This window comes from Epinephelus lanceolatus, chromosome 12 (genome assembly GCF_041903045.1).
Source record: "Epinephelus lanceolatus isolate andai-2023 chromosome 12, ASM4190304v1, whole genome shotgun sequence".
Taxonomy (NCBI): domain Eukaryota; kingdom Metazoa; phylum Chordata; class Actinopteri; order Perciformes; family Serranidae; genus Epinephelus; species Epinephelus lanceolatus.
Window position 1 is genome coordinate 20909153 of NC_135745.1, and position 22028 is coordinate 20931180.

Here is a 22028-nt window from a genome sequence, read left to right on the forward strand (position 1 = left end):
ACCACACAATCTGAGCAGTGAGCACAGCCACGCTATGGTAAATGGACTGTAAACATGCAATGAATAAAATATCACATAGCTACATGACAACAGCAGCAAACTGCAATCAAACCACAATGAAGCAATTGCACAAAACTGTTGACCCGCTATTTCCACATTAATTCCTCCCAGAACAATCATTTATTATTTCTTTCAATTCTCTGTTCCCGCAATAATCAAATGTTATGGTAATTTCACCATAATGACATGAACCATGCTGAACTCAATTTAGTTTCAATTTCAGTAAGAAAGCAAAAGATCAAGAGGTTGTTTTTGGCGCTGAAGCCTTCTCAGATGAAGCGGGAGCCTAATGCAGATGACAGCAGCAGCGCTAACCATGTTGTGAAATGTAATATTGGCATTCTGCGCACACACTCACACACACACACAGAGGGAAACCAGCCTGTTATATTCAAGCTACTGAACAGATAAGATGTCATAAACTTTTTCTGCATGACTTCCCACTTGGAGTTTAAAAGGCTGCACTTAGAGGAATACAAAGGACTCAATTATAAAGAGCACGACAGTGAGTGAATTACATGAATTATGTGGACGGGAGCAGGCCTGAAATCAAATGTTAAAGAGCCACATAACAAACATCCTCTTGTTTATGGAGTCTGCTTCTGGGAGAGGTTGACTGTGTTCTTGTAAAGTTTTCAATAAACAGTTTGTCCTGCATCTGTGTGTGTGTGTGTGTGTGTGTGTTGGGGGAGATGTGTGTTAGGAACAGCTGCCTGTCTATCAATATTGCAGAGATTACAGCAGGCTTAAGACTGTTTTTTATGGGATATGTGGGATTTCTATATCCATGCCTCTTTTGGCTTAAGTCTCACATGGTTTTGCTTTGTTGTGATAGCTGCTCTGCGACCGTGCCAGCGAGAGCAACCTCTGTAAAACATATTCAATATATATCCGAGCAGCAGATCTGCAGCTGAATAATGCATCTTCTACTGCGAGCACTGAATTCATTGGCTGAAATACAAACTGTATAAATGACTATAACAAACACTGGCAAGTCTGTCCAGAAAACACACTCCAAACATGAGGAAGAAAAAAAAAACTTGCTTCGAGTCAGAGAGGTTCTCTAGTTGTAAACAACAATTTGTCTAAATGCTTCCTGCATGAGAATAAGATGTTTGCGGGGTCACGCAGACGGGCTGCATACCTGTGTAGTGTTTCACGAGCTTCTGTAGTGTCTCAAACTGGGCCCGTGTGGTAATGTAATAACCACCGTTGTCCAGCTTTCGGATCTTGTAGTGTTTGACGTTGTCTCCCTTCACCTCATCCCAGTCCCGGATAGACAGGGAGTAGGCACCTTTCAAAAGACAGAGAGATTAAGAGTGATGTGTGCAACAAAAACCCTCTAAAATCAATCTCAGGCTTTTATTTTACGTCACAGATAAATATAAAAACACATTTAACTTCCAACCGACATTAAAAACATGTTTTTTTCCATATAAATTAACATATGGCTGCAATAAAATCATAGCTCACGCGAGAACAAAAGAAAAGTTTCATCTGCCTTATGGTATATCCACACTGCAGGCTTATCATTACAGTAGTGCTTTCAAGAAATAAATCCTCTTACCTTTGGTCGTCTCACTCTCCCGTGCCAAGAAAGTGCCCCGCTGGTTCCCTGGAAGCAATAAGAGGCGCTCTGCATCTTTGCGGCCCATTTTACCAAAGTACCATCTGCACGAACAGAGAAAGAGAGTCAGACAGGCACAGGAGGAGCTCTCATTGTGATGTGCTGCACAACAAGTAGGGTTTTTCTATTCATGCAGGAAGAGTATGGCATATTAAGACGTTGGATATTTGGAAACTCTCTGGCTAAATCCCAGTCTGTGAAGTCGTCAAGTTAAAGATCAAAAACAGACGAACAGGAAAATAAAATTTACTGGATGTTAGTGAGTAATCATTAAACATCAGGACTCTTTATGTGGTTCATATGTGGTTATCTTCAAAGTCAGACAGAGGCTACTAAGAAGCTTAAACTGTCATTTAAGTCCAAATCATTTAGACCATATCCTTATAATCATAGCTTACTATTATCTCTACTCCAAGAAATATGTCTTTAGCTTATTCCATTACATATAATGTCTATTAGGGTTATGAATTATTAGGTAAAACTCTGGCTAAAGGCTGTAAACAATCTTAAAATGTAGCTCTTCTCTTCCCTTTTTTTCCAAAGAGTAGTTAGTCTTTTTCAAGCTATCATTACAAGTTGAGTCATGTTGAATTGTCTCAGCTCACAGGCACATTTTTCCCCAGGAACCAAAATCCTAAACACTATTGATCACTGACTCTTTCAGACTGAAGGCAAAGTTAGCTGGCTGGTTTACACAGGGTTTTTTATGAGTCATTTAAACATCTAGTACGAGTAAAAATGGCTGTCAGCCAATGAGAAACCAGGCCAAAACTGTGTCAAAGCAGCATCGCAGTCCCTTAACGTTTCTGTCACACCAGATGAACAGCAATGGGAATGCCACCAGCTCTCAACGACAATACAGGGCTCCATTGTTTGGACTCTCTGCAATGTCGCTACATGATGGGTTAGTCACAATGCGTGACCTCCCAGCCGCATCATGTCTTCTTAATCAGAGGAGAACTAAGTGAGCAGGGTGAGAAACAGGAAAGGAATGTGAGGAAGAAAACTGAAAGAAAAAACTGAACAACTGTGGAGGATGACAGAGATAGGGAGAGACAGAGTGTTAGAAAAAGGTATTGAGCTCTTACTCTTCAGCCTGTATGGAGTCGGCTGGAGCCACGTAGTTACTGGGGATGTAGCCTTTCTGTCCGGTGTTGATGGAGCGAGCCTCCCACCAGTCGCCTTCCCTGAAAAGAGACGTATATGAGAATACAGAAACTCACAAAAGCAGGATTGAAAAATACACCGACGCTAAAATGAAGACAGCGGGTGTTATACAGACAAGAGAGAAATAAGGTCGTCTCACACGTCATTCAACCATGTCACAAATCTAAGTCATCACATCAAACAGTGGTGGAGGAGGTATTAAGATGCTTAAAGGCCTACTCACACCGAGGGTGCCAAAGATAACCAACATAAAAATGTGAAATACTCGTCTTCAAATGTTTCTCCTTAACACTACTCTTGTCGGCTGTGATGCAAACTTTCAACAGCTGCAACACTTCACTCAAATAGATTTTACACCAGCACATTCCTCAAAAAAACAGGCCAACAGTTGAGGTCCTTCTGCGGATGCTAGAGCGGCTTCTGAGGAGGCAGAGGACCAACGACAGGATCCTATTGGAGCACACAGTCAGTCTGTCTGAGGTAAGCTGCTGTATAGTGTGAGCTACCGTCAGCTACTTTATTGAGTTACTAAGTGCCATACTGTAGGCAACTGGACTTGCTTGAATCAATCATGCGATCATTGATCTTTGTATATAGAATGTATTTTGTATGATGTTTCCTCTGTAATGTTGTTGATACTGTTGTTTTGTTTTTGATATTGTCTGTAGTGTTTAGAATGTGTTTTATTGTCTTTTTAACTTCCTGCCCAGGGACCACAGATGCAAATTAGCTATTTAGCTAACTCTGGTATAGAACCTGTTCTGTACATGGTCCCTGTCAACTAAACTAATAAACTAAACTAAACTAAACTAAACAAGAGTGTTGATGCTGTAATCAGGGTAAAAAAAAATTGGTGTGTTCCAAGTCAAATACTTTTTAAAAAAAATTTAGTATGTATTGCAGCTGCCCTTAAAAAGTATGTACTGTTACATGCAGTATGCACACAATCGGGACATACTGCTTTCTCATAATGTTGTGCCCTTAACTTAGACCCTCCTACTCATATTTCTGTTACCATGGAGATAAAGCAAAATGTTATTCACCGAGATCGCCAGAGATGGAGATCAACCCAGACAGCTCTAATGTTATTTCGCAATGTTATACCTACATACATTGTAGATTCTAACATACTATATTCACAATGGTAAAATTACAAAGGCTACACACTTCTCTTATTTAGTACTTATGCCCTTTTGTTGTTGATTATATTTATGATTATTTCATTCAATTAAACAATTAATATTCCTGTTATTACCAACTGAATGGTCATCAGTCACCTGAATGCTCTGTCATCCATCATTGCAGCTTCTGACAACTGTCAATCAACTATTAAACAGCTGTCAATGAGAAGCTGTCATCTGTTTGCAGCTCAGTCAACGTGACGCATCGTCCGCTGCGCAGAGGATTGTGGGTCAGAATAGCCAGAAAAGCATGCTGTCTAGCATACTGCATGTGACATACTGTGTATACTGTATTTGGACATACCAAATCTTTTTCTGGCATACTATATAGTATGGTGGTATAGGGACTGGAACGCACAGGTTGACTTAGTTTAGAAAAAAATTACATCACTTATCTGCCTTGCAATACTCACATTCTGTGTGAATGTACTCATGACAAAAACAACAGTTGAAAAAAAATGTATTACCATTCAAATTAATTGCACAAAAACTACTTAAATAGCAGCAAAAAAGTATCATCTGCGAGATGTTCTCAAAGTATTAAAAGTGCTTGTTCTGTGGAAAAATGGCCCCTGATCTAAAAAGAAAAGATGAACCAATGCATCTCTGACCCTTGATTTTTTATTTTTTGTACAGGTATGCATGATTTGTGCATTGTCATGGTTTGGTATTTTGAAAGGTCCTTCACACTTGGCATGCTGTACGTGAGGAGGCTCCGGGTGTCCAGAGGTAAGACGAAGACCTTGCTGATGTTCCTGACTCCAATGGTAAACAGTCTGCACCAAGGGTTACACACTGTTTTGCCTCCTCCCTGGTGGGGTAATTACATGTGATTCTGTACGTTGGGGACATGTGGTATAAAACTGAGTGAATAAAATGTTATTCTAAGTTTTTCATATGTTTGTAACAATTCATACAAGCTGTACCAAGACTTTCTCTGATGCCAGATTGGTGTTGTAAGAGACAATATTCAAGTAAGGACAACTGAGGCTCGTTGACCACAAGTAGGTTTTACCATCATCACATTTTATAAGCCTGTTATGTGTTTTAATGTAAAATCTCAATCTGAAAGTACAGTATTTCCTTGTCAAATGTGGTGGTTTACAAGCAGCCCAAAATGGAAATACCTTCGTAAAGTACTTCAAAATTGTACTGAAGCACAGCACTTAAGTAAATGAACTTATTACCACCACTGATGTTAAGTAACTGTAACTGAAATGAAAGTTAATGCTCATAGATACCCTACAGTGTAAAAGCTAAATTACTCACTTTCCAGCCTTCAGAAACACCAGGCCAGTAGAAAAAATCTGCGCCAAAGGCTAAAGAAAATAAAATACCGCATGTATGGGACCCACACCAGTCACCACACTTCCTGATATGTTTAACAGCAGATGTTCAATCCTGAATTCAAAGAGGAGGAACTGAGGTGTGGGGAAAATCTGTCTGCTGGCATTTGCATTTTTGTAGAACTGAGCAAATCTGTCCTCCTCCCATCTCGCCTCTAAAAGCAGATGTCATTTTTATCACTGCAAACGCAACGTGTTCGTGGACAGCGGCTGAAGACGTGTGTGATGAATGACGAGAACAGAATTCGTGTGGAGCACTTGGAGCTCTGCCTATTTTCACACCTGTGCACACCCGAGAAATAGATGATTTTTGTTATTACCTTTAATTCTGTTTTAGAAATAAACGACACGTTATACTTATTGTATTGTATGTTGTGGATGAAGTTGAAACCAACACCCATACAAGACCAAAGTTAGGGATTTGAGTTTTGCCCTGGCTGAAATTTACTCATGGTTTACAACAATATTCTCTTAAATGGTAAGCTTCGTATTTGTCATCCTGGATCCCATGTTCCCATGTTTTAGATAAACATCAACTATCCTGGTTTGTCTTTCCACTATCCCAAGCACCATCAACTCTGGTCGGCTTGAAATAAACCCTTAATTCACCCAGATGCTGGCTCTAAAGACGCTAAAATCAATGTGTTTGTAAATGGTGTCTGGTGGCCTTGGCGACGGCAATTTCCGGTCTGTTTCTGGTTTAATAAAAAAGATCTTTCTCTTTCACAAAAAGGTCCATCTCTGTAGGGATCCTTTCCATAATATCATCAGACACAATAATGATCTGAGCATGTCAGTGGCAAAACCAAGCACTTTTAGTGAATGCACATTGGGGGTGCATATTGCCCCGAGCGTTTACACTGCAGCCTGTTTTGCGGATGTCGCCTGCAGCCCTCTCACTCAATACTGAACCAGAGTCAAAACTGTTGTTCCCATGAGTCACATCGACACAAAACATGGGAAAATAGGGTCCAAATTGCAAAGAGGGAAACTGAGGAAAATGAGCAATGGTGTAAATAAGTCAATTGACTCTAATAATTTTATGCATTTGACCTTTAAGAATATTTTCAGTGCACTGTTGGTGTCTTTGAATGCAAATTCTGTAAATGCTGGTACTATACTTCTGTTTTATTGTGAGCATTGCTTGTATTTTACTAACTGAGGAAAGAGTGCCACGTTTTACACTGTAACCCAAATGAAAAACACTGAACTAGAGGAGTGATCTGTGGCGGGAGCAAAGCGATGGGGACTAAACAGATGGCCCATTAGAGGAACCCATTAACCCAGACAGATTTCTGCCTTAATATCAGACCTGAATACAATGAGGGATTAAACACACACACACACACACACACCCATGTACACACATGTCACCACAGCAGGAGTGTATGAATGTAAAAAAGCAAATGCACTCACGTGTTGTTGATGATCTGGAAGCGATCCCCTTTTTTGAATGACAAATCATCTGACGTCCTTGCTTCATAATCGTACAGTGCTACGAAAAATGTTACACCGCCTGAAAGTGAGAGAAACTGAACGTTAGAGGTGTGTATTATACATACAAGGAATATTTCATACGACAGAGCCTCAAGAAGCTGTTGGATTCATTTGATCGTGACGTTCGACCTTCACATAATAAAGACCAAAATACTTATTTTCATTTTCCTCCTTTCTTACTTTTTTAATATTTCCCACTTTAGTAAAGGTCTCATTGAGTCAGGCAAACAAATTAATAAGCAATTATGGCAGTACATCCAAGACTATACCACAGAATACAAGCATTTATTATGTTGAAAATATCTTTTGAAATGCCCCACTTCCAGACCTCAGGGCCTGGACTAAAAATACAACGAACTCTTTTACTGTTGTTTTAAGAACACATGAGGGCAAACAGGATATTTCTTTCACAATTCTAAAACGCTGGTATCACTTCAAGTCAAACTGGTGTCACTTAATCTCTTTCATATAATGAAAAGAATTGATTTGTTTTTGATCTGAAGTGACAGAGTGCAGAGAGACAACAGGACTCTGATATGTTTATCTCAAGGAGGAAATTGAATGGGCAGGATTAGATCTCCAGCGGCCCCTCAGGCCAGATTATCGTCCTTGAGAGCAAAGAGGGAGGTGTGTGTGCATGAGTGTATGAGTGTGTGTGTGTGCTCTGAGAGAAAACATCATTCATTGCTCTGAATATTTACTGCATAATTTACCCATCTGATCTGTGATGTCGCACCTGAAACTGCATGAGATTAACTTTTCATATCACTAAAAGTCATTTCATTAGCAACAAATAATCAGAAAGTCCTCTTGAGCAAACTATTGAAAATGAAAACTTGTGCATGTGCACTACTAAATCCATTACAGTCAGTGCATATAATTGTTTTCTTTGGCTTTGGCAACACCACGTCTGCTGTATTACTCCCCATATTACAGACCTATTTTGGGTTTCTCTTTGGCCTTGATGTTTCGGCTGACTCATTTTAAATGTCTCATTTGCATAACATCTGCTGTGCATAACAAATGTTGAGCAGAGTTTATTCTAAAGTTGTACACTGATTTAAACGTAATGACAACAGAATGTACAGTTAGTTTCAGTTGTTAGCTGAGTTAATTTAAATCCTTCATTTTGGGTTCTATTAAAAACAGCTTTACATTTCTGTTTCTTCTTTGAAGGGGCACAGGGACCCAAAGTTATATGAATTTATTTGAATAATTAAGGACATTTCATTCAGTTCAAACTTTCAATGCCTTTTTTTCTGAAATATGCATGTTCCCTTGCTCCTGATCCTGTGTGTCTTCTTCTGAAACCTTGGCTGAGGTAGAAAAGTCCATCCATTTTTCATCTACTTATCCAGGGCCGGGTCGTGGGGGCAGCAGGCTGAGCAAGGTACTCCATACATACCTCTCCCAGCCACACTTTCTGGCTCGTCCTGGGGGAACCCAAGGTGCTCCCAGACTAGATGAGATATATAATCCCTCCAGCGTGTTCTTGGTCTACCCCGGGGCCTCATCAGTGGACGTGCCCAGAAAACCTTTAACATGAGGCGCCCAGGAGGCATCATGATTCGATGCCTTAACCACCTCAACTAGCTCCATTCGCAAAGGATCGGCAGCACTACTCCAAGCTCAGTCCGGATGTCTGAACTCCTAGCCCTATCGCTAAGGCTGAACACAACCACCCTATCAAAGATAGCGATCTCATTCTTTCAGTCACTACCCAAAGCTCATGACCACAGGTGAGGGTTGGGACGTAGATGGACTAGTAAATCTCGAGATTTGCCTTCCGTCTCGGCTACTTCTTTACCACAATGGTCGGGCGCGGCACACGCCTCACCGCTGACGCTGCACCAAACCACAGATCCATCTCAGGCTCCATTTTAGCCTCACTCATGAACAAAACCCTGAGATACTTGAACTCCTTCACTTGGGGTAGTAACTCTTCCAACCCAGAAGGGGCAAACCAGCGCTTTCAGGGAGGAAGCCATGGTCTAAGACTTACAGATGCTGACTCCCATCCCAACCACTTCATACTCGGCTGCAAACCACCCCAGTGCATGCTGGAGAACATGGTGTGATGACGCCAATAGAACCTCATCATCTACAAAGAGCAGAGATGCAATTCTAAGTCCTCAAAGCAGACACTCTCCTCCCCCTGGCTGTGCCTTGAGATCCTGTCCATGAATATCACAAACAGAAATAGTGACGAGGGACAACCCTGGCAGAGACCCACATCCACTGAAAACGTGTTTGACTTGTGCTGAGTATGCAGACACAGCTCTCATTTTGGCTATACAAGGACAGGGTCACCTAAATGTTGCTGCAGCAAGGAGGTGTGAGACGGCATTAACTCCTTTCCTTTCATAAAGGATAGTTCAGTGTATCCTATGATGAAGGAGATAAGAAAAGAAGCACTGAAGCCCTTTCTTTAACATTTAGAGATTTCACCCAGCTCTTATCATGGCTGCCACTCATTTCACCTTCCTAATTAAAAAAAAAAAAAAAGAAAAGAAAAAAGACAATTTGACTGCAGCCCTTAAATCTTCTCCACAAACTGACCTGTGATGACACTGGGGAAGGGACTGCTTACAGCCACCGAGGTGAAGGAGGTGGAGGCCCCACCAAAGGGCGTCATGACCGAAGATGCTCCGCCAAACGGTGTGAGGGCAGCAGCGTGACTGTTGTAGCTGTTGTTGTGTGTCTTCATAGCTGGTGACTGACCCATCAGGGTGGGGTCGGGCCCGTAGTGGCCCAGGTGGGCGTTGATTGGTGTGGCATTTGAGTTGTCGGGTCGGTACTTCAACGCCGGGCCCTTGTCCTCTTTACTCCTGACGCAACCCATCGTCAAGCCTGCAGGGAGGAGGAGGAAAAGAAAGTTTTGATTAACTAAAGTTTGGTCTTCTTATTGCATATTGATACATTTATTGGAGGTGTCTACTGTTACACATCTTAGATTCTTGTTGCTGTTAATGACCTAAATGTGACTTGAACACAAGTTCTGGATTATGGATTCTGGTAGCAAAAGTGAAGTGAGAAGAGTCAAGTCGAGTTGAACAATGCATTGGAAGTGATACAAAACTTCTCTGGCAGTGAATAGAAACACTTTTAAGACATTAAACTTCAATTTGGGAATGCTGTGTTGTTCAAATAGGAACTATATAAAAGAAACTAACTGTAAATAAATCCAACAAAGAAATACCTGCACATCAGGCAAGAGGATAATAATTCAAACGGCACAAGTCTGCCAGAAATACTTGTGATGGGAAACAATGAGGTGCACACTGTGAAAGCAAGTGATTCATGTGACACTCCTTTTGATGGATAGAGAAACTGGATTTTATCTTTTATCTGGAGTTTAATACAAGATGTTGTTATAAACTCAACAACATGAGCCTTAGATACAATCTGAATACTTCTTTAGTCTTTAACAATGACTTCTACAACTGAACAACAGGTAGACTATGATTAGAGCTGCATCACCAGGTAGCCCACTAAAAATCCTGTAAGAACACGAATTATATCTTGTTTCTTTGCATTACTGAACCAATACAGACAGGGATATCCAATAAAAACAGTGCGCTTAGCTAATTTATAGATGGTAAATGGTAGGTTGTAAGTGGACTGCACTTGTGAAGCACCTTTCTGGTCTTCTGACCACTCAAAGCGCTTCTACACTACATGTCACATTCACCCATTCACACACTGGTGGCCGAGGCTACCATACACGGTACCACCTGTTACTCAGTCATCATTTACAAGCTCTCACACACCGATGAACAGCCATGGGGAGCGATTTGGGGGACAGTATGTTGCCCAATGATACTTTGACATGATCTTCTGATTAGTAGATGACCTGCTCTACCTCTGAGCCACAGCTGCCCGCAATTTGGTATGAAAAGGTAAAAAATAGACTACATTTGCATGAGATAGTGGATTGAGATCCATGGGCAACAAAAATAGTTAGAGGTGAATGGACTTGTCTTATTTAAATCATTATTTCTCCTGTAATGTGACATTAACAGTGACCCTTTGAGTTGATTTGTAAATACTTAACAAGCTGAACATGTTCCAATGTGTCCCATCATGTTTAACAATCATTAAAAATCAACCTAACATCACCACGCATGCATGATTTTATCTCCAGACTGTCAACAACAACTGTAACAGACCATGTCTAGATTCACTGTAAATGTCACAAAATGTTATCAACATTTCCACATGAACAGGTATCCAAAATTCGACAGTGTTTTGGTGCATAAAAACGGCAACCAAACCCAAAAGCTGTGAGCTCATGGTTTATTAATGGGGCTGAGCCTGTGTCACAAATGGAGAGAAATAATAGTAATATTCTTCATACTGCCCTGGAGCTTTTTTGGGTGGTCTACTAAAACTATAACTCTGCTATCCAGAAAACAAAGACTGCATGCCAGTGAATGACCTCACATGACTTCACAAGTCCCAACAAAGCCCTGTCAAGCTATCCGAGCTAGAAACTAGATCCTGCTGCAGCCTGTGGCCATTTCAACTCTCCCCTGTGATCACACTATCACTGACACAGATTTGTGAAGGGCAAAAAGCCCTCTGGCGTTAAAAGTCAGTGCTCTGTCCTCCTGAGCTTACTGATATATGAGACCCTGTGTGTGTGTGTGTGTGTGTGTGTGTGTGTGTGTGTGTGTGTTTGCTGTACATCAAGGACTAGAAAAGACAAAAACAAATTATTTTACATAAACAGAAAGATAAGAAGAATTCTCCCCTGAAGTTTTGGCTCAGTTGGTTTTTGTCTTTAAATTGGAAAGACTAAATTTCTAAGATTATTTACTGATAATTGGAAGGAGTACTTTGTTGGGATGTCCTCACAGTATCCAGTGACAGATAAATTCATGTCAGTTTATGAATGTGTATGTGTGTGTTGTCATGAGTTGACAGCATCATCTACAGTGCCTGCCCTGTTGATTCATTCTTCTGTCACCTTTGGCCTGTGCGTGTGTGTCTTTCTGACTGTACACAATAAAACAAGCTGTCACTGCACAACAGATGGACGCTGCAGTCCAAGACTGATCCGCAGTCAATGAGTCATATCCTGGTATTTGTAAAATGTTACGACATAGTATCAAATGCCTGTCAGTGACAGGTCACTTTGGTATTTGTAACAGAGTAACAGAGGTGTGTGCTGCTGTCATTTACAGAGCAAAGGCCGACAAAGCTGAGACAGAAAACAAAAGGCAAGACAAGCAGAATAGAGAGGACAGCTGTCACGCCTCAGTGGCCCTCAGTGGCCCTCAGTGGCTGTGCTTACAAAGGCTTTAGCATATGTAGTAATGCATGTAAACATGTGTTCTTGTGAATCACTGGATGTGAATTCTTAAGTTTCAGTGCAGTCCAATTAATTTGACGTTTGGGTTATTAGTTTTATTTTTAAGTTATTATCTTGGGTCAAGCACATGTGCATGTTTTCACATAGAAGTGCTGGATTATGTTTGAGTACATGTGCATATTTTGTCTTTTGTTTGCTGCTTGATTTTGTCACATGGTTTGAGTGCCTCGGGTGACATCATCAGGCAGCGTCATTGTATTTCACAGGGGTTAAAGCAAGAAAAAAAATCGTGCCTGAAATGTGGAGCACGGAAGATTTGTGTGCCTGAAATCTGAAATCTTTTCCGGAGCGGGGGGCTTGGTGTTGCGGTCACAAAATGAAGAAATAGAAATGTATGTGTTGCAAAGGAACGTGTTTATTATCAAAACGAACAAAAAGATTATAGCTTTCGTAGTTACTTTTCAGGTTAAACGTTTATAGCATAATGAGTTTATAAATAAAGATTAAACTTTCCGTGGTTACCAGACGTTTTGATTTATAGCTCCTACATCTCCTTTCTGCCTTGGTGCTATTTATTTGTAGAAGCTAAATCATTTAGGCTGTTTGCAAAATGTGTAACGCGCTTGATGTGAATTACACAGGTAGTTACGACGAAATTTCGCCTCTGGGCAAGCATGTCATCATTGAAATGGATCATATAATGTTGTGGTGGTGACTTTAAAACTTCAGCATAAAAGATTTTTATTGCAACTTTCATTTCTGTCTGGTTTCTGTTACCTTACCTTCAAAATTACCGCTGGCTTACCGGAGCCTCTCCCACTCCGTCTGTGCTCTGTGTCTCAATGTAACATGATGTGAAAGCATGCACAGGCGTCAGTGTTGATTGGCTATCACTTGTGCCGTGTGACCAATCAGAGGGGGCTGTAGGCGGGACATTGTTACAAAGCCCAGTGCAATGGTGACTGCAAGCAGGGAGAGAGACGGCTGTATCAGAGCCAAAGGAGCGAGTTTTAAAATACATTTATTTGATCGGTTATCGATGAAAATACGCCCGATGCTGATTATGGTAAACAGTAGGTTGTGTTTACTCGCACACTGTGCGCCTAAATCAATTTCCCGGTTCGCACATTTCATGTGATTTTTTATTTTAATTGACTACACCGGTGCAGAGGCTTTGCAGGTGTGTCTTCCGCCAATGTGAAAATATGTTTAGTCATTAATTGTGCGAGTTATCTTCCCTGGAAATCCAGAGTTCTCGCGAGAGCACAATTTGAATTTGCTCAGCGAGTCACTCTGGCAATCAGTAATGATAGGCTCGTTCGAGATGAACTGCGCCTCGCCTGAAAAGTAGACGAGAGCAGGCGGCCGCAGCGGGGGGCGGTGACAAAAAGCTGCGGTGAAGTCGGACAGTTTCCCGACACTTTCCAGCAGCCTTCAGTCTGTACAGGAAGTCACAGACACACTTACATCCTGTCTGGAATGATGTCAGTTAATTAAAAAAGTGATCAGACCCATATATCAGTTTGTTTTCACCATCAGTCACACAACATGTTTTCTGTTCACAGAATAAACCTTCAGATCAGACAAATACAATCTTAATCTCTAGAATTCAACAAAAATGAGTAGTTTATCTAAAACGTCATCTTGTTGAGTCGACGTCTAAACCAATCAGCTGTTAGATCAGGTGAGAGTCAGGCGGTGCAGTCGGTGGAGAGCAACTGCAACGCCTGGCTCTAAAAACTGCGGCCGCCTCGCTCTCGCAGTTTTATCGCCGTCCACTTTTGTAATACGTCAGAGCAAGTCGGGATGAAGTCGGACACAAAACTAACCGGCATGCATTGTGCGCCGATCGCCGGTGATCGAATCTGCGCAGGACTGGCTCATCTCGAACGAACCTGATGCTCATTACCTATGCCCATGAAACCGAGCTGCACCAATCACATCGGTGTATCTGATATAGGCGGGCCAGAGGCCAGCTAAACAGATGACGACATCGCTGCGACGACGAAGTCCGTAATCAGTCAGTAAACATTAAGATGGCTACGGATGAACACCAGTTGTTTGGCCGCTACAATGAATGAGTTGGCTTTTTCGTAGTGTGTTTCGTAGCGGTCGTGGTGTTATCCAATTGCGTGTAGTGATAATGACATTTTCATTACTCATGGCCAGACCCTAAATCTTTCTAGATTTGGGTCTGGATTTCCAGGCTACAAGTTATCACTAAAACTGCACATCTCGTGATTCAAAATTGACACATTAATTACAGTTAATCAGACAAATGCTAACAAATGATTTCTGAAAAAAAAAACATACAACTTCCGTTGTTATGTTGTGTAGGGCAGCGGTTCCCAACTGGTATGTCGCGGTCCAAAAGTGGGTCATGGATCCATTCCGAATGGACTGCAAGTGACTCTCAAAGGTGTCAAGTTTGTAAAAAACACACTTAATATTTTGAAGTACAGTGAATTTCTTGCACAGAGCTTTTTATTTTGAAGTGCTGTTTCCTGGTGTCGAGTACGTGACTACTAGACAGCTTGATGACATGGCCAAACACAAGTATGACGCTGCATGTATTGAATTGTGTGGACCTTGAACGAATGACTAAGGGCACATTCACACCAGTATAGTTCGAGGGACTCGGTTCGATTCCATCCCCTTCAGCCACCTTGGTCACCATAAAAACAATGGAGCAACACCAAATTTATTTAATTTATTTTGCTGGATAGTCCGTCTGCATTTCCCACTGTACTGTTAGGTGTCCAATACAGGTCACTATCTCCCTCTATGAATTTTAATGGATGCATTGATTTGACAGTTGTTTCTCTATCAAACTGGAACTAAGACTAATGAGAACAATTCATTCAGTTTCTACTGAAAGAATGGCCTCTTGGCTTGTAAAGGGCAGCGCTACAGCTACACCTTAAAATCAATGTATGGATACACTTATTTAAAATGGATGGTGTATTGACTTCCTCCTATGAACAAATGGTACTGACTGACAGCCAGTGCTGAGGCAGTGGAAATAGATAAAGTAGGATAAATGACGGAGTGAGAAGGATGGACGGAGATTAATTATCATGAAGGACACTGGGAAATTTAAAGAGCATTAAGGAGAGACAGACTGAGGAAGCATGTCATTTAGAAAGCAAATGTTAGCCTGTCATAGTTCAATAGCTGACATTCTTTTAGTCTTTGTGCAGTTTTCCGGACAGACAATCCCTGTTAGTGATTTTGCATTTAACTGCCACACTGTGTCCACATGCCCGATGAAAAATGAATGAGAAGTGGATGAAGAGGTTATATTATTGTGTAGGAATACAGTCAGTCAGTCAGTCCAACTCGTGGGCAGCTAAAGGGTCCACCTTGACAAATAATGGCCTTTTCAGAAACCAGAAATCCTCCCAGACTGTTACCACACACAGAAAACCAATAACAGCCGGTGAGACAGCATGCAAGCTGCGTGAGCAAAGCACAACTTGTCCTGACAATTTGTTAATGTTGGTTCATATGCAATGCAATGAAACATGTCTGCAGTTTTGTAAGACGGACTGCTGGAAGGAGCAGAAAAAGACAATAGTTAAAATTTCTCAACCCTCTGGCTTCTCTAAAGCTTCACCAACATATGAGGTATAGCTCAGAATTTGCAGGTGTTCATTTTTAATCTAGTGCAAGAATTTAATTTAAAACAACACAATTTTTCCTTTAAATAAATGTCAAGGTCATTTAACAACATTTTTAAAAAATTTGGATATAGCAGTTTTTGTCAGAGGATTATTTTAATACCATCTCAAATAGAGCTGAAATGATAGGTCAGCTCAATCACCACAAACTATTCTGAAAATTGACTTATTGTTGTTAATCTATGTACATAGTAGGGATGGGTCACGATTTTCGAATTTCGAATAGTCGTTTTATTTTTGAAAAATCGATTTTTTAATGCGACTATTACTATTCGCCGTTTTATTTCCCCCCTTTATTTGACATGCAATTCAGCTCCTAACCGCACGAGGGCAGTATAGGATTGCTACAGCGGTGTCAGATGGGCTACCAGCTAGTTTGATGCTCTTCTACAAACAGGAGAAACATGCAGAAATTACTACTCCGCGAGGAATGTCCGCAGTCATTCGGGCTTTCATAGTCGAGCGCAGTTCCGCGTTGTAGTTTCCTGTAAAAATGTCTGTGAAAAATCCCCGTGATGTGAAAAATACATGCCGAGCAGTCACTGGTGCGCGGAGCTTTGCATGCACAGGGCTTGCGGATGTCCGCTTTGAGTCCGTGGAGTGTGTTCCGCGTACGTTCTGCCCGAGTATGTTTTGGCATTTAATGCTTATCCTGGTACAGGGTTGCTGGAGCCTATCCCAGCTAACATTGGGTGAGAGGCAGGGTACACCCTGGACAGGTCGCCAGACTATCTCACAGGGCTGGCACATGGAGTCAGACAACCATTCACGCTCACATTCACACCTACGGGCAATTCAAAGTCAGCAATTAACCTCATGTGCATGTCTTTGGACTGTGGGAGGAAGCTGAAGCACCTGGAGCAAACCCACGCTGACATGGGGAGAACACTCAAACACCCCACAGAGGGGCCCCATCCAGCCTCTTGAAATAAGGCAACAGTGCTAATGACCAAACCACCGTGCCACCAAAATATATATGATTTTATTGCAGATTGTGATAAAATACACTCACAATAAGTTGACTGTTGTGGGTTTTCATTATTTATTATTTTTTAATTGCGAATATCGTGTCCTGAAGCACCCATAGAAACTGCTGGGCAACCAGCAATAAAAGAGACTCTGCGATAACACGCCGCTACACACCAACGTCAAAGAACACAAAAGATGTGAATCAAGCAGACATATTTCATATTGAAAGTTATGAGGCCATTTGAAATATTTGAAAATACAGTGTTTTTAAAGGTTGTTTTTCACTAAACACGATGTTCACTAAAAAACGTGTGTGTCTTATCTGTTCTGCAATAAAAATATTTGATTCTTAACAAAATACAAGGTAAAGTGATTCTTGTATGTCTTTTAACATATTTTGATTGATGATATTTTGATGGTTAATATTGTGAATCACAATTATTTTGGCCACTGATTCACAATATACTTGTGATTGTGTGTTTCATGATGTGAGTATCCTGGGCGCCAGGATACTCACATCATGAAACTTTCATATTGTCCCATGCCTACGACTCACTTGTGGGGCTTTGCTGTGTTCCTTTGTCTTGTTTGTACGATAACAAACGCAATTATTCTGGGGAGATTAAAATGTTAGTCAGGCAAAACAAGGAATCAGAAGTCACTTATGGCTTAAGGAAACTATAATGTCTTTTTTAGCCATTTTATAGATCCGCAGATTACTCAAGAAAATACTTGTCTGATGAATCGATAATAAAAATAATTGCTAGATGCAGCCTGGGTCAAGTTCTTTGAACCTCCTGGTGCTACATGTGCTGTGCAATATCTCTAACAGGGCTGAACTAAACCAACGTCATAGCAGACATCAGAGCATAAGCCAACATAAACATGGCCGCAACCTTTGACCTTATCCTGTCGCATGTCAACCACGACATGTCTCCAAATGTCCAAAACACTTAGTGCCTGACCCTAAAGTTAATGCTACAGCAAACGAGTGCCTGACCCAAAAGAAAACAAGATGGAGGAGTGTCAGTGTAGTTAAAAGAGGGCATGAATGGTTCAAATCCTCTGCTGTGTCCTGGAAACAAACACTCCAGACTGGGGCTAATCCTGATGACACCAGACTACTGGTGATCAGAGTGACTGTAAGTACCACTGATACGGTCTCAACTATCAGCTGAGTGAGCACAACTTAAATACTAAGAGGAATATCTGCTTTACAATGAAGCCAACTATCAGGATCAGAAATGAGAATGATAAGGATTAGGGCACTTTGATTATGCAACTTCAAAACTCTTCCTGTGTGGATGAGCTTAAAAAAACACTGCAGTTGTTTCACTTTCTGTCGTATAATTACAGGTCAAATGACATATTAAAAACTCCCCTTCCTAAATGTCTGGCAGCCTTTCCTATTTACACCATTATGCACCCAGAGGATATGCTCCTAAAATGGCCATGAATAGATTGCAAGCCTGAGCAAGTCCACAGGGTTGGCGCGTGATCTGGCGTGTCAAACTGGTTCAACGCCCATAAGTTTCGTCTTGGCTCCCATCAATTTAGCTCAAGACATACAAGACACAGCCTTCAGTGAAACCCAGAAATGATCTGGTGATATATCATGTCAAAACCTTGATTTATTTAAATCCCCAAAAGGAAGCCATTAATAGAAAACAATGAAAAAGTTTTTTTTTATTTTTTATTATATTTGTGGGCTTTTTGCCTTTAATGACAGGACAGAGAGTGAAACAGGAGAGAGAGAGAGAGAGAGAGAGAGAGAGAGAGAGAGAGAGAGAGAGAGAGAGAGAGAGAGTGGGGACTGACATGCAGCAAAGGGCCACGAGCCGGATTCGAACCTGCGGCTGCTGCAGCGAGGCAATGCCTCTGTACATGGGGCGGTGACCGACGCCCCCGTAAAAGTTTTGTTTTTAATGATATAACTAAACTTTTCTTACCGGTAGAGAGCGTATTCTTCACGGACAATTAAGGGCATGTATAAATACACTGAAAAATGACATTTTGATACTGTCCTGATCCCAAAACCAGGTCCACTTCAAACATCTTCAAATTAGCAAAGTCATCTTTTTAATCTCAGTCCTCTGGGTTCTTGTTAAATTCTTTCTAAAGAAGTCTCAAAATATATAACAAATGTACTTTCCCGCTTTTGAACCACCCATGGAGAATTGTTCTCTGAGAAGAACAGAAAAGACCACCTCTCCAGAGAAAGGCTTTCACATTCTTCTTTTGTCAGTCTCATCTACCTTTTGTTATGGACAAAGAGAAAGTACCTCGTGGTGCTCCCCCACACAGCACAGCACAGCACACAATCCCCTGAGCTACACAATCCCATACACATGCTAACACTGAGCAGCTCAATTGCTAATCAGGGACCACTGTGCTTACAGTGGTGGAGCAGAAACGCCCAACAATCAATCAAAGTTATCCAATTAAATATTCAGAACAACCAGATGCCACAATGACAGGGACAGATTTACAACCGCAGCTCTTATAGATTGACAATTTTATTGTTGCGGCAAACTTAATAAAACCACTGTGGAATTTGTGGAGAGTTTTGTCCGAACAGCTTTACAGAATGTTAAAGACACACATTTGTAGCATGGGATTCCTCAGTGGGCATCTATCACCAGTCCTGGTCTGTCCACGAAGGCCACATCCACACTAATATGCTTTTTAGTTAAATAGTGTTTTAAAACAAAAGTGATCTCTGCACACAAGTGTTTTCACACCTTTTTTTTTTTTTAGAAATTATCTCCGTCCATACCAAAGTGTCTGAATATGCATATCCTGTGACCATTCACACACACTGGGCATGTACATAAACAGGAAGCAGATCCTCTTCTTTGTGGTTGCTTAGTTACAGAAAATACTAAGAAGATGGTGAAAAGTAAGATCAGAGATCTCTTAACCTGGACCAACAGTGAGGCGGAACTATTACTGAAAGTAGTACATGAGTATAAGGCAGTCAAGGAAGCGGAAAACAGACAGCAGTGGTAGATAGTTGTAGTCGTTTCAAAGCAAATACGGTGACATATCAAAGCAGCACCTGGAGCACTTTCCATCGCTGATGAAACCATGACAATGGAAAAGGAGGGTCTGCACAAGAAGGATAAAATCACAAGAGGTATGTAGACCTAGCAATTAGGGGTGTGAATCACAAGATGCTCCACAATACAACATTATCACGATATTTAAGTCATGATACAATATTACTGCGATTTTAAACATGTTGCAATATGCAGTGTATTGTGATAAAATATAGTGCCAATTATTGTTTTTTTCAACTGTAAATTGTATCCCCAAAGAAAAACTTGTCAACATTTGTTTTACCTAATACAATAAAGTTTTCAGTCTGTTCATCTCACTTCAGCCACTTTATTTGCAGCAAAAAGTGTCTAGTGGACTGAATAAGCAATTGATTTTATTATTCTAGTAGGCTACCTAAAGTTTAAATTTGTATTTGTCATATTAACAATTTCTGATTAAAAAAAATCGATACTTGGCACTGTGTGACGATACGATATTGCCACACAACAATACTTCAATACTTTGCTCTATTGATTTTTTTCCTCCTCACCCCTACTAGCAATTATGTTTCAACTTGACACGTTGTGAATGATAAGACCAAATTGGGAAGTGGATTTGGGTGTCTGCATCATCATTTTCAAACATCTCCATTTCCGCCCGTCCAGACATAAATGCAACCCCAGAGTTTTCAAACTAAAACGGGGTCAAAAGCACTTTCAATGGTCTCCATTTTAGCGGTTCCAGAACACCAGAGTAGTGTGGACACTGGACACAACCCAAGCAATAGTTATGCGATTAAAATAAAAATGTATTATGGAGCCTGAGATATAGAGCACTTAATTCAGATCAATGTGTCCTCAAATGACATGTTTCAGTCCTGGGAAAGACAAAAAACCTCCATGAAAAACACTGAAATGAGAAATGAGTGAGAATATTTGTGGCGAAGAGAATGAACATTCTTGTGTGACAAATGTACCAAAACTAATGATGGCTCAAATCCACTTCGCAGCAAATCACATTACAGGCAGATTATTGCATCCTCTCTCAGATGGGTTTCTGAATGAGGCTGTTATGTACACAATGAGATTAGCTGGAAGAAATGTGTCATTCTTTTGGTGGCTCTCAGGGAACACAGTAAATATTGCCTCAGCCCATACAGAGATGTGGGTCATGGATTTAATTAAGAGATGTTAATTGCTTTTAGGCATTTATTAAAACTTAAACTCAAAGAGATAGTAAGAAAAAGCTAAACTGTGTGAGTTTGGATGTATCAGATGAATTCAATTGCTCACATTTACTTTAGCACACAAGAGACACTACATTTGGAAATTTAAAACAAGCTCTATTGAATATGGCACAAAATGGAAGGACATTCATGCACATACGCCATCACATTTTGCAGGTTAATTTAAATGCAGGCATACTGTACAAGAGCACACAAAAGGCAGTGGTATGTGTTCAAACAAAGCCAGACCCCGTCCAAGGACATGAGACATGTGAGGCTGTGTGCCAGACTGCCAGTGATGCCGTGTCAGATTAAGGAGACACAGGCTGCTGCTTCCCACAGGGCCCAATACAACAATGCTGGAGAGCTGCAGGAGGGAAGCTTTTGCTGTAGCTGGCATGCAGGCAGCACTCAGGAGAAAAAAATCCAAGCTCTACACATAACCAGGGCAAACTGTTGCCTTAAAGGGGCCAGTATACTCTGTCAGAAGTGCACATCAGATGGTCAAATATCTTCAAATACTCCTTTCCTAGAAGACCTTTCCGGCATCTGATTAGGGTGACTATGTCCTGACTGTCAGCTTCACTGTGAACAACCGAGTTCAACATTATGAATGTCTTTCAGGAGAGATTATCTCAAAATGTGCATTCATTCATTCATTTTTCATAACCGCTTATCCTTTGGGGGTTGCAGGTGGGCTGAAACCTATCCCAGCTGACACTGGGCAAGACGTGGGCAACAACCTTAACAGGTTGCCATACTATCGCAGGGCCAACATATAGAGACAGACAACCATTCACACTCACATTCACACCTACGGGCAATTTAGAGTCACCAGTTAACCTAATCTGCATGTCTTTGGACTGTGGGAGGAAGCTGGAGTACCCGGAGAAAACCCACGCTGACATGGGGAGAACATGCAA

The 22028-nt window shown here is 41.1% G+C and overlaps 1 protein-coding gene across 1 annotated transcript in view; it reads right to left on the minus strand.

The window, feature by feature from the left end:
* The window catches only part of yes1 (YES proto-oncogene 1, Src family tyrosine kinase), a 40050-nt gene that overhangs the window by 12995 nt on the left and 5027 nt on the right, over nt 1-22028 (minus strand). Inside the window, exons 2-6 of the mRNA XM_033650782.2 lie at nt 9438-9728; nt 6798-6897; nt 2776-2874; nt 1628-1731; nt 1205-1354 (exon numbers count right to left, since the gene is read on the minus strand). Coding sequence (XP_033506673.1) covers nt 1205-1354; nt 1628-1731; nt 2776-2874; nt 6798-6897; nt 9438-9720 — 736 coding nt within the window. The 5' untranslated portion in view covers nt 9721-9728. The remainder of the gene's footprint in view (nt 1-1204; nt 1355-1627; nt 1732-2775; nt 2875-6797; nt 6898-9437; nt 9729-22028) is intronic.